Source organism: Anguilla rostrata, chromosome 6 (genome assembly GCF_018555375.3).
Source record: "Anguilla rostrata isolate EN2019 chromosome 6, ASM1855537v3, whole genome shotgun sequence".
Lineage (NCBI taxonomy): Eukaryota > Metazoa > Chordata > Actinopteri > Anguilliformes > Anguillidae > Anguilla > Anguilla rostrata.
In genome coordinates, this window is record NC_057938.1 from 2,317,757 (window position 1) to 2,331,022 (window position 13,266).

The following is a 13,266-nucleotide window of genomic DNA, read 5'->3' on the forward strand; positions in this document are numbered from 1 at the left end:
CTCACAACTGGGGTCCCTCAGGGCTCTGTCCTTGGTCCCCTCCTCTTTTCTCTGTATACTAGGTCCCTTGGCCCTGTTATTGCCGCCCATGGCATGTCATATCATCTCTATGCAGATGATATTCAACTTTTCTACTCTTTCTCTCCCACAGACACTCAGGTCTCCGATCGCATATCCGCCTGCCTGAGTGACATCCAGAGCTGGATGACCAAACACCAGCTCAAGCTCAACACAAGCAAAACGGAACTTCTCCATATTCCTTCTCTTACCTCTCCCACTTCTCATCTGCCCATTTCTTTAGGAGACACTCCCCTACACCCTTCGCAGAGTGCCCGAAATCTTGGAGTTGTGCTGGACAACAGGCTGTCACTCTCTGAGAATATCGCGGCAACCACCCGGTCGTGCAGGTTCATCCTGTACAATATCCGCAGAATAAGACCACTCCTCACCAATTATTCCACACAGCTCCTGGTCCAGGCCATGATACTGTCACGTCTGGACTACTGCAACTCCCTCCTGGCTGGCCTCCCAGCATCAGCCACCAGACCCCTTCAGCTCATCCAGAATGCAGCAGCACGTCTGGTTTACAACCTCCCTCGTGACTCCCACGTCACTCCCCTCCTCATCTCCCTCCACTGGCTACCAGTGCAAGCTCGCATCCGGTTTAAGACACTGGTGCTTGCTTTCCAAGCAGTCAAGGGGTCAGCTCCTGGTTATCTGCAGAAGATGATCAGACCCTACAAGCCGGCCAGATCGCTCCGATCGGCTACTACAGGGCGGCTGATTCCTCCCCCAACACGAGCAGCAACAAGGTCTCGACTCTTTGCAGTTCTGGCCCCACGATGGTGGAACGATCTTCCAGTGGAGGTCAGAACAGCAGAGTGTCTGAGCACCTTCAAACGGAAACTCAAGACGCACCTCTTCTCTGTGTACCTCTCTCCTCTTCCCTAAACCCCCTCCCATAACTATTAAAAAAAAAAAAAAAAAAAAAAAAATTTTTGGTTCAGACTATCTTGTTTCTCCTTAATGTATGCTATCATAGTAAAGGCTTTTTATCTGCATTTTGTTCAATGGACTTAAGTGGACTTGATCCTGAGTTTGGTTACACTGTTGTAAGTCGCTCTGGATAAGAGCGTCAGCTAAATGCCTATAATGTAATGTAATGTAATGAGGGTGAAGTCATTGGGCCTCATTCACAAAATGTGTGCGATCACATTTGATCATAGTCTGTGTGTAAGAATGTTTCCAAGAACATTTTGGCATTCCTCATTTTTTCTTATCTGTATTTGTTCATGGCTGTTTCCTTATACAAATCACATGAACAGGATTATGTGTAAAATATACAAACAGCCAGCATTCATCATCTCATACACCTGGGAGATGCACACACAAAAAAAAGATCTGCACATGTGTCATAAATCCCTTTTTTTTTTCATTGGAACATTTGAACAACAAAAGTAAGAATAATTTAAGAAGAGTTTTGTGAATGAGGCCCATTGTTTAACCGATCAGATGCATCTCCTGAAGGACGTTGATGGACTCTGCTGTGCGTCCCAACTCACACCTCATTTGCTCACCGAGATTATCCTGAGTGGGGCTGCCCGTGTTGTCAGCACCTCCCCCGGCTGGTTACTGTTCCTAAGTTCTGATGACTCTCCTCTTCTGCTCTTGTCATATAAATTAGAGTAAGGCAGCGTCTCCGTCTCTCAGCGATGTGTCACATTACATTACAGGCATTTAGCAGATGCTCTTATCCAGAGCGACTTACACAACTTTTTTTTTACATAGCACTTTACATTGTATCCATTTATGCAGCTGGATATAATGCAGGTTAAGTACCTTGCTCAAGGGTACAACGGCAGTGTCCTTACCCGGGAATCGAACCTGCGACCTTTCGGTTACAAGCGCAGTTCCTTACCCACTGTGCCACACTCCGTCCACTCTGACTGATATCAGAACGCTTGCCCCGTATTTCCCTTTATATTCCCCTCACCTGTGGACTCACCTGTCCCCGGAAATACCCCACTGAAGTCTGTGAGTCCACAGTCCAGGAGTCCAGAGGGCTGTTTGGGACTGGGCGAGTGTCTCGCACTTGGAAGGCTTAGTTACAAACAGGATCTTATATATGATTTCAAAATACATTTTTCAGAAAAACTAGATATTTCTGAAAATATACTGTAGATGGAAGCAAAATAGCAAAGATTGAGGAGGCAGAGATATTAAAGTGATCTTTAAAAACAGTCCTTAGCTGCAGTTTGTGTAAGAGCAGGAGGTAAAAGTGAAACTAAACTACTAGATTCAGCAGAAGCCATTACTGAGCTCAGAACAGACTGAGACAGAATGGCGTCTGGATCTTCTCTCCTGGAAGAGGAGCTCTCCTGCCCTGTGTGCTCTGAAATCTTCAGGGATCCTGTTGTCTTGAGCTGCAGTCACAGCTTCTGTAAGGCCTGTCTGCAGAAGTACTGGGAACAGAAGGGATCTCGGGAGTGCCCAGTGTGCAGGAGAAGATCTTCTATGGATCCACCTCCTCCTAACTTGTCTCTGAGGAATACCTGTGAGGCGTTCTTAAAGGAGAGAAGTCAGAGAGCTAAAGCAGGATCTGAAGTGCTCTGCAGACTGCACAGTGAGAAACTCAAACTCTTCTGTTTGGAGGATCAAATACCCGTCTGCCTTGTCTGCCAAACTGCAAAAAAACATGAAAACCACAAAATGCGACCAGTTCAGGAGGCTGCAGAACAGTATAAGGTAATTGTCAGATTACGTAATTTGCATTTTATCTCATTCTTTATAGCTTGTAAGAATTTTCAGTTTACACATAGTATCAAATTGTGTATGCTTTAATCTTTGCTTTTGTTAATTCACTGGGATTAAAAATGATTGAGATTTAATAAAAGAACTGCATAAAGTGACCTTAGTTCTCATGCCTGACTGCAGTTTGAGCTCCATACTATGTGTCACATGACTAAGAGAGACAAGAGGGCGGGGCAAAGCCAGCGTCAGACGTCAATCAGTGGAGGAACTTTTGTCAGTGGGAGGGCTCTGATTTTTACATGGATCTAGATGGCAGTGTTATATTTGAAGTTCTAAAATATCAGTTATGGATGCCATGCACTATCTATTTCTAGAAGCCTGCTCTGTGTTAATAAATTACTGGAAATTTCTGTGTCTGTCTCAGAGCGTTTCTCTTATTCCCTCCGAACGGCCTCACATGTCAGATGCTCTTTAGAGCTTGCATGTTTATGAAAGCCTTTGTTATATTCAACAGCATGCTTCCAGCTGCAATGTCCCTTCATTATAAAGGTTGAATCAGCATTTTCACACAATTTGAATTTCCTACAAGGGAAACAGAAACTGCATCTGCTTTTACTGTGTATTCCAGTCAGTCTCTCCTGTGCCACCAGTCACTTACAAAAGAGCATTTTCCCACTAAAAATGAGGCTTAGATACTTGTCCTCTTTCACCTGGTCAGGTTTTTCTCTACTAATATCCTCCGGTAGAGTTTGCAGTGGAGGGTCTGGTCCAAATGTAGTGCTGCTGGAACCTGATGTGCTACTGCTAGCTAGTGAAGCTGGAGGGGAGCTGATGTCATTAGCTGAATTAGCTGGATCGAGTAGCATAGCAAGACCAGCAGTGTCACTGACTTCATTTGAGGTTGTAGATCCAGACGCTGTAGCTTTGGCACGTATCGGTGGTTCTGAGTGTGAATGAGAAGATCCAGTAAATTCTGAACTCTGTCCTGTTGTGGATGAGGCAGGTAGAGCTTTGAGATATTTTCTAACATCCATTTTGCAACACTGCCAACGCTCCAATTAACCCTTAAACTGACAAGGCCTGTAAAATCTGAGTAGGGAAGAGGGTTACCAGATCAGGATTTCATGTATTTTTAACTACTAGTTTTGAATGCACGTTTTTATGCAGTTTAAACCCAATGATTTCATGCATATTTACAGGAATGATGATTAATTGTCCATTAAGTATTGTTCAGTGCCTTTTTTCTTTGTTATCTTTTTCATTCCTGGATTAATTCTTATTTTTAATTGTTACTGGCTGTTCTTATACTGCACTGTGGTCCCTGGGCTAATGTATTTTCTTCTTTTTCTTACACCCATCTGTAATGAGATGAATAACAATAAACAAAACTTTAACAATCTTTTCATTTCAATTAAGTGACTGTAGTTAAAATGATAGCTACAGTCCTGGCACAGATTATGGACAGACTGCATTTATAGACTGATTTTGATAATTCATGCCATATTTTGCGACAACTTCACTTTTTGGATAATAAATGTTGTGTGTAATAAATGTAATATCAATAACCAGCTCAAACACGTGTTTAGTTGGCAGTATTTCTTTACGTAAAATGATCACATTCATCCAGTGAAAACCATAATTTTTGGCTTGTATACTTTGTGATCTTGCGCTGTCTGTTTCCTCAGTGAAGTGTGGACTCTTTCATTTATTTCCAGGAGAAACTCAGGACTGCACTGGCTCCACTGCAGGAGAAGCTAAAAGCCTTTAACGCAGTGAAACTAGTCTGTGATCAAACAGCAGAGCACATCAAGGTACTGTACTGAGGCCTTTAAATCACAGTGTTGATAATGCAGCACTGGATTGTGCTGAAATGATGGTGAATAATGTTTATTCCAGAGCCAGGCCCAGAACACTGAGAGACAGATAAAGATGGAGTTTGAGAAACTTCAGCAGTTCCTAAAAGATGAAGAGGCAGGCAGGATTGCTGCACTGAGGGAGGAAGAGGAACAGAAGAGTCAGCTGATGAAGGAGAAGATTGAGAAGATGACAGGAGAGATATCATCCCTTTCAGAACAAATCAGAGCCATAGAACAGGAGCTGGGAGCTGAAGACGTCTCATTCCTGCAGGTAAGTCGTGTCATAATCACACATAAAACATGTTATCAATATACTCAAAGTGGAACACATTACATTGATGCAGTTTTAATAGTCTGAGTATTGGTTATAGTGATAAAAATCAACTCTTATTCACTTATTTCAGAGCTACAAAGATGTGGAGAAACGGTATGTAAACTCCAGCCTTATTCTCGATTCAATCTTTTAATCTCCTCTTCCTTTCTCTCTTCAGTTTAAATGTAAAGGGTAGCTTACAAGTACTTTAGGATTTGAGTAAAATGGGACCAGATGGATAAATTCAAAAAAGAATGTTATGTTCATACACAAATTAGATATCAGATTAGATTACACAATGATTACATTTATATTATGTTAATTATAATTATTAACATAATTATAGGTAAGTTAACATCATTATAATCATGATACAGATAATAGGTAATCTATGATAGAATACAAATTGCCCCCCTCCTGTGAGTGTGTCCCTCAGTGCGGTCGGGCTGCTTCATATCTGGCAGCCAGTGGGGCTGTGTGGCAGAACGCTGGGAGGGATGGAGCCATTTTCTTATAGAATGAAGATCTGATGTTGCTACTGATAATCTTCTATGGTAATGAAGCCACGCCCACAGCACAAGTGACTCCTGAATATTATTGCAGAGCCCAGTGCACACTGGCGGATCCAGAGAAGGTCTCAGGAGCGCTGATTGATGTGGCCAAGCACCTGGGCAATCTGAAGTACAGAGTGTGGGAGAAGATGCTGGGGACTGTTCAATACAGTGAGTACTGGGGGCAGGGAGCTCCACATTGTCCACATTGTCACTGGGAATCTTCAGCATCCTTTCCATATTGGTCCTGTCTGTGTAAGAGCCCTGGAGTGAAGAGACTGAGCACCAGTCCTTAATCTCATTGGGTAATTCATTTGAGTGAAATCTTATCTATCCACCCATTATCCATACCTGCTTATCCTGAGCAGGGTCGCAGGGAGTGCTGGAGCCTATCCCAGCGTGCATTGGGTGAGAGGCAGGAATTCACCCTGGAGAGGCTGCCAATCTATCACAGGGCACACACACCATTCACTCACACACTCATACCTATGGGCAATTTAGAGTCTCCAATTAGCCTACCTGCATGTCTTTGAACTGTGGGAGGAAACCGGAGTACCCAGAGGCGACAATGCTACCCACTGCACCACCGTGCTGCCAAAATCTTATCTATCTTTTTTAAAACCGCTGGTAGTCTAAAACCATTGGGCTGGAGTGTAAGTAAAATAAGCAGTAAAGCTGCAAGAAATACGGCAAAGAAGGAGTTAGGCTTAGATATGCGGAGCTTACTGGCACCACAGGCTAGGATATTAGGCTCTCCTTCCCCTCCACCTACTTTGCAATGTTGAGCAGAGAAAATTCTCCCCTTAGAATAACCAGCATGATTTGGTATATCCATATAAGAAATAGGATTTATTTCTGCAGAAAGAGTTCGATACCTACACAGAACAAGATGGATAAGCCAGAACTGAAGAAAACAGGGAAGGTCCCTGCTTTTCATAGAAAAAAGTGTACTAACGATAACATACATAATTCTGTGTCTAATTGGTATGTGGTTAATACATAATCGTAAAGTAAGATTTAACAAAGTAAATGATTGGCTATGTCTAGTCATATAGCATGAATCCTGAATAAGCACACGGTGACCACTTAGTCTTAAACAAGTCAGAAATAATAGTTTAGTCTTTAATCTATCAGTTACGTTCAGGGTCCTGGGCAGCATGGCATCATAGTTGGTTCCTCCCTGACAGGATGGCAGGGGGAGGATGAGGAGGAAAGCCAAGCTCACCTGTTTGGACTTCTGGAAATGCATAAGCGACACAGAGAAAGAAGACACACACACACGCACACGCACGGACACGCACACGCACACGCACACACACACGCACATGCACACGTACACACACAGACCCACGTACATTAAATATTTCTAACTTATTCTTGTCCTTGGGAGGTTTGGTGCCTGGAGACGGAGGGGCCCTGCTGCAAGGCCTAGGAATTTCGTGTTGCACGGACTTCTAGTTATGCTAGAGAGAACTCTCCTCCCTTCAGCAAACTGAATGGACAGACTGCCAATTATTAATTTAATTGTAGTTAAAGCCAAAGGAGGCTATTTCGAGGAAAGTCATGTCTAAGATTATTTTTAAGTAAGTCAACTTTTTGAGTTATTGTAGGTAGAAATTGAAAAAGAAAACTACTTTGGTTTGTTATTCATTAAATATTCATATATTGTTTGCTACCTAGTTTTAAAAAAAGTACAGGTGGCCTGTACAGTATTTTTGTGGCTATAATGATTCTGTATAATGGTTTTGTGATACTCAGTTCATATTATTAGGAGCCCATTGTGTCTGACGGTTTCTCTTTATGCAGATCAGTGCTGACGTCTTATTCTCTGTCCCCTCAGCTCCTGTGACTCTGGACCCAAACACAGCACATCCCCTCCTCTTACTCTCTGAGGATCTGACCCGTGTGAGATACAGTGGAGAGATTCAGCTGGTTCCTGATAATCCAGAGAGATTTGATGGGTTGCAGTGGTGTGTGCTGGGCTCTGAGGGATTCAGCTCAGGGAGACACTGCTGGGATGTGGAAGTGGGGGGTGAGTACTGGGCGGTGGGTGTGGCTAAAGAGTCCATCAGCAGGAAAGGGGCTGTGCGTCTGAGCCCAGAAGGAGGAGTGTGGAGTATAGAGCAGCACTGTGGGGGATACGTGGCCCTCACCTACTCACGTACAGCCCTCACTGTGCGGAGGAAACTGCAGAAGGTCAGAGTGCAGCTCGACTGGGACAGGGGAGAGGTGTCATTCTCTGACCCCAGTCACAACACTCCTCTCTACACTTTTAAACACTCTTTCACTGAGAGAGTGTTTCCATTCTTCTGTCCTGGTCCTCTGCGGATCTGTCCACTGAAGGTGAAGGTGTCTGTAAGAGTGGAATAGTGCTGTAGTTTGTGGGCAAGGATCAGGTGAACAGACTGCTTCTTTCACTTTTCCAATATTGGAATTGGTTTGTGTGTAATCAGTTGAATTGTAATAAATGCACCAGTGGAATCACTCCAGAGTGCTGCTCTTTTCCTGACCCGTCACCAGTGTGTCTCCCAGGTGTGTAATGAGGTAAGTGTCCCTCTCCAGTGCAGTATGAACACAGACAGAGACAAATTCTCCCCTCATACGCTGGGTTTGGGATCAGCTCAAACTGAATTCAGCAGATCAAGTGAGAGAAGTGGATAAGCCCAGTGCCCCCTGGATGGTGTTATGAACTGAGAGTGAAGAAATGTCTGTGGTCATACTCACTCTGTCCACAGAGGGCGACAAAAGCTGCACTGAGGTGTTGGATGAAGCCCTGGCTCTACCAGGTGTGTGGAGTGAGAGAGCACTGGGGCTCCTGTCTCACCTGCTACTCTCAGCAGTGGGGCGGTTTGTTGTTTTGTGTGATTTTGTGGCTTGCTTGTTGCTAGAGGTTCAATTATAGAACTAGAAAGGTTACAATTCCTGAAGGAATTGTGTGGGCTTGCTTCAAATTCCAACTGGCACTGTCCTCAAGCCTCAATGCATTTCAATGAGGGCACATAACTCAGAATAAGCACGTCCAGACCCATGGCGCACCGTAGCGTTACAGCTGGGGATCAGCAAGTAGCGATTATGTTCCAGGGAATAGTCATATCCTAAATGTGTCATGAGTAAATCTTGGCTAACTATATGGCATGTCCTCACCTCTGTAACGTTATTTGTTGTCCTCCGTGTGTCTATACATCTGTATCGGTGGTTGTAGTGTCTGTGTGTCCATACATCTGTATTGGTGGTTGTAGCTGCGTGTCCGTAGATCCTACTCATACGTACAGGATAGAGTCCGTACGCGTTAACTAAAGTAGGCGAAACGCTATCATGTTAGGGTTAGCTAAAATAATGTTAGGCGATAAAGCTGTGCTTAAAAATTTTGTGCCATTGGAAGTGCGTCCTACTAAACTTCCATGAGTCAGTGAGTGACCACCTGCACATGCGTCCTACTAAAGCATTCCCCTAAATGTCCATGACTGAGCCTCTATGGAGTGACGACAAAAAAAGTAGAATATTTCAAAAAGTTTTGAATATTTTAAAAATCTCAATACAAGCAACAATGTGTGGAACTAGCCGGTCATTTTGGTGTAAAAAGTTTGAATGTAGTGCATAAACGGTAGGACTAGTTAGAGCTTGAAAAATTGGGCAGAAAGTGCAGATAATAATAAGAAATATGAAAGATAGCAAGAGTGGGCCTACCGGAAGGAAGCCCACTAATAATACACATGTTAGTGTGAGTGTGTGTGTGTGTGTGTGTGTGTGTACTCTGTCCTTCAGACTATGACAGGTTTGTGAAACCCCTCGACTACCAGAGGAGCTTCAGCTCAGCACAGTACCCTGAGTACAGAGGAGAGACTGAGGCTGCGTCCGAATCGTCAAAAAAATGATGTCTTTTCCTGACCACTTTTCCTTGACCTCGATGGAAAACGTCATGAGGTTAAGGAAAGATGTGAAGGAGAATTCAAAAGGACTTAGGAAAAGACAACAGCGGTGCTAAGAGAATCCAACTGCACTTACACTAGGCTACGTAATTATGCGACGGCAGATGTTATTGACGTGGGTCTGCCGTGGTGAAACTACAATGTTCCGAAGATGGACTACTAAAAGCGCATCTTAGATACTTTGCCCCGTGCGTTCTTACCGTGTTGTTTCATGCAGGCTATATAAACGTGGACAACCCGGTGAAAAATATTACTTCATTACCAAGGGTGGAATTGAAATGAAAAAGGAATATAGGCTACCAGTTACAAAAGTGAAACGAAATGGTTGTCACATTGAGAATGGTTGCTCATGCTCACCCTCCTGTCCACTCATATTTATCGACATGAATCCCAATCAGTATGATTGTATGAAAATAATTCATTAAATTTAATGCAAGACAGGCATAACATGTTAGGCCTACAAATCTACTACTGTACATATCTTCATTCTTAAATTTCAAACATGTTGAATTAAAAACATCATCTGGCTAAAAACGTCTCATATCCCTTGTTCTTGAAAGACAGACTTCTGTGTTATGGTTAATATGCTGATTATGATCTGATTATAAGCCTATGCATATAATAGCTTAGGAACCACCACACAACTCAGTCATGTTGATCGTTTGTTTTCGTAAACGGCCGAATGGTGCTTCGCTTTAAATGTTGCTGCAGTAAGGACGGCATTATCTCCATTTCTTCGTAAAGGACAGTCCAGTGTGCCCTATGCTAAAGGAGGTAAGGTAGGAAGTACTGAAGCACCTTTCCTTAGCATTTAGAGAATTCGAACAGCTCTTATCATGGCTGCCACTTAGATACTTCCGGGTCATTTCACTCAGTTAGGAACCTTCCTAAGCAAAAAAGACTATTCGGATGCAGCCTGAGTCTCAGAGCACTGCAGGGTGATCAGAGCTTTTCACTGCTTACCTGCATCATGGACCAGCACTGCATGGTTACTGATGGTACACATTACAGAAAGAATACAGCTCAAATTCATCTGGGTCTGGAAATGCTGTTAGCCAGGTGCTGTAGCTCATTGACTCAGAGGGGTCTGATTCCTCCCCTGTGGTCACTCTTCTGTTTGAATCAGACACTCAGGCAAGCTATGAAAGGGCCCTGGAAGTGCTGGCCAATCAGCTGCACACAGACCTCAGCTGCACAATACTGCCCCCTGCTGGATCCCCTCACTATGCAGCTCTGGTGTGTCCAACAGGAAGAGGGAAGCAGTTCTCACAAGCTGATTGCAGCACTTTGAGTGTGAATAGAAAAAATGGGTTCATTATGCATCTATTTTAATAATCCGGGTGGGGCAACTCAAACTGAACTGACGGAGAAACAACAGCCAGAGTTCAGTGTTGGGGAGAATTCCTGTTCACTGTAGCCTGTGTGTAAAAGTCACCTAAAAGTAACCTTTTATTTGGCAGAGCAGAGATTCAAATCATTAAAAAATAGATTTAAAAAAAGAAATAGATTATTTTAGAGAGACTGTACACTTTATTTCAAACATTTCATGAATTTTAACATTGGATTATAGTCTGGATTCAGGATTACACTTGGCTGTGCAGATAAAACTGTTCACCTCCCTACGTTAAGATCAATGACAAAGAGGAAACATCAAGTAAACAGAAAATTGTGGAGTGGGGGAGGGGAGGGAAACCTGGAAATAACCAACGCCAGGTGAGGTCACGCTGTGATTTTTTAATCTGCAGAGAAAACCTGTTTTGCCTGTAGTTCATACCTACCTGCTGTTTTCTGTAAATCCCTCCCCTGGATCTGGGTGTAACTCTCTATTAAGATTTTTAGTTCTATTAGTTGGCATAAGACGTGCTCTAGCTCTGAGACAGAATGGCGTCTGGATCTTCTCTCCTGGATGAGGAGCTCTCCTGTCCTGTGTGCTCTGAAATCTTCAGGGATCCTGTTCTCCTGAGTTGCAGTCACAGCTCCTGTAAGGCCTGTCTGCAGCAGTACTGGGCACAGAAGGGATCTCGGGAGTGCCCAGTGTGCAGGAGAAGATCTTCTAAGGATTGGCCTCCCCCTAATATGTCTCTGAGGAATACCTGTGAGGCGTTCTTAAAGGAGAGAAGTCAGAGAGCTAAAGCAGGATCTGAAGTGCTCTGCAGTCTGCACAGTGAGAAACTCAAACTCTTCTGTTTGGTGGATCAAATACCCATCTGCCGTGTCTGCCAAACTTCAAAAAAACATGAAAACCACAAAATGCAACCAGTTCAGGAGGCTGCAGAAGAGTATAAGGTAATTCTCAAATAAAATAAGTCACATTTTACCCTATTCTATTTTGCTTGTAATAATTTTGAGATTAGATATCGTATCATATCATCTATTCTTCATTATTTTCTTTTGTAAATTCATCTTGCGAGTGGCATTCAAAGCAAATGATTTTTAGTCTGTTCAATGTAAAAATGAATACTTCGTGATTTTAATGAGAAATCCCACTTAAATTTGATGGTAGCTGGGAGTCAACACTTGTTTAATGTTTGACAGACAGAACTGTATAAAGTGACATTTGTTCTCAGACTGCAGTTTGAGTTCCTAGCAACGCGTCACATGACTGACAGAGAGAGACAGGAGGGAGGGGCAGGAGTGTGGAGACATTCTCAGAGCTGTGTTAGGACGCAGTGCTCAGCATGGGACAATAGGGGTCAAAGTTCATGGCTCAGCTGTATGTGCCTGACATAATGGGCCCATCCCAATACTTTTCACTCGTCCCCTCCTCTCCTCCACTCCCCCACTACCACTCGTCTCCTCCCCTCCTCTCCTCCACTCCCCCACTACCACTCCTCTCCTCCGCCCTTCTCCTCCTCTCCCCCACTACCACTCCTCTCCTCCCCTCCTCTCCTCCACTCCCCCACTACCACTCGTCTCCTCCCTCCTCTCCTCCACTCCCCCACTACCACTCCTCTCCTCCGCCCTTCTCCTCCTCTCCCCCACTACCACTCCTCTCCTCCCCTCCTCCCCTCCACTCCCCCACTACCACTCCTCTCCTCCCCTCCTCTCCTCCACTCCCCCACTACCACTCGTCTTCTACCCAGAAGTACGTGGAGGAAAGGAGAGAACAAGGACAAAACAAAGACAAAATATCAAGGGAGTATTTTGCCACATTCATACCTGTTTATCAGGCATGACCTGTCATAGAGGCAATGTACTGATATGTGTCTCAGTGAACACATTGTTTTACACAAGCAGTGACCTGAGTCTCCATTCTGGCTCCCCTCTGTCTGACCAGGCGCTCTTGTGCTGTCTGTGTGGGCAGTGACGTTTACTGTTGGTGTATTTCTGCAGTAAATTGTGTCATTTCTTTCCAGGAGAAACTCAGGACTGCACTGGATCCACTGCAGGAGAAGCTAAAAGCCTTTAATGCAGTTAAACTAGACTGTGACAAAACAGCAGAGCACATCAAGGTACTGTACTTTTCACAGTGTCGAAAATGCTGCACTGGACTGTGCTGAAATGATGGTGAATAATGTTTATTCCAGAGTCAGGCCCAGAACACAGAGAGACAGATAAAGATGGAGTTTGAGAAACTTCAGCAGTTCCTAAAAGATGAAAAGGCAGCCAGGATCGCTGCACTGAGGGAGGAAGAAGGGCAGAAGGGTCAGCTAATGAAGGAAAAGAGTGAGAAGATGACAGAAGGGATATCATCCCTTTCAGAACAAATCGGAGACATAGAACAGGGGCTGGGAGCTGAAGACATCTCATTCCTGCAGGTAAGTCATGTGTCATAATCACACATGAAACATATTTATCAATATACTCAAATGGGAATATATTACACTGATACAGTTTTAATGGTTTGAGTATTGGTTATAGTAATA

The 13,266-nt window shown here is 43.8% G+C and overlaps 2 protein-coding genes across 2 annotated transcripts in view; both read left to right on the top strand.

The window, feature by feature from the left end:
• The first annotated feature begins 1,948 nt into the window (after window positions 1-1,948).
• Window positions 1,949-7,895, top strand: LOC135258174 (E3 ubiquitin-protein ligase TRIM35-like). The gene is made up of 6 exons (XM_064341469.1): window positions 1,949-2,745; window positions 4,467-4,562; window positions 4,648-4,878; window positions 5,012-5,034; window positions 5,524-5,642; window positions 7,312-7,895. Exons 1-6 carry the CDS (start codon window positions 2,341-2,343, stop codon window positions 7,839-7,841), a joined length of 1,404 nt encoding a protein of 467 aa, XP_064197539.1. The 5' UTR covers window positions 1,949-2,340; the 3' UTR covers window positions 7,842-7,895.
• Window positions 7,896-10,935: 3,040 nt separating this feature from the next.
• The window catches only part of LOC135257923 (E3 ubiquitin-protein ligase TRIM35-like), a 4,239-nt gene continuing 1,908 nt past the window's right edge, over window positions 10,936-13,266 (top strand). The window contains exons 1-3 of the mRNA XM_064341141.1: window positions 10,936-11,686; window positions 12,757-12,852; window positions 12,928-13,158. Of these exons, the coding sequence (XP_064197211.1) occupies window positions 11,282-11,686; window positions 12,757-12,852; window positions 12,928-13,158 (732 nt within the window). The 5' untranslated portion in view covers window positions 10,936-11,281. The remainder of the gene's footprint in view (window positions 11,687-12,756; window positions 12,853-12,927; window positions 13,159-13,266) is intronic.

Coding starts and splice junctions, on each gene's coding strand:
- LOC135258174 (XM_064341469.1), top strand. CDS start 2,341: ATGGCGTCTGGATCTTCTCTCCTGGAAGAGGAGCTCTCCTGCCCTGTG. Junction 2,746..4,466: donor AGGCTGCAGAACAGTATAAG/GTAATTGTCAGA, acceptor ATTTATTTCCAG/GAGAAACTCAGGACTGCACT. Junction 4,879..5,011: donor AAGACGTCTCATTCCTGCAG/GTAAGTCGTGTC, acceptor CACTTATTTCAG/AGCTACAAAGATGTGGAGAA.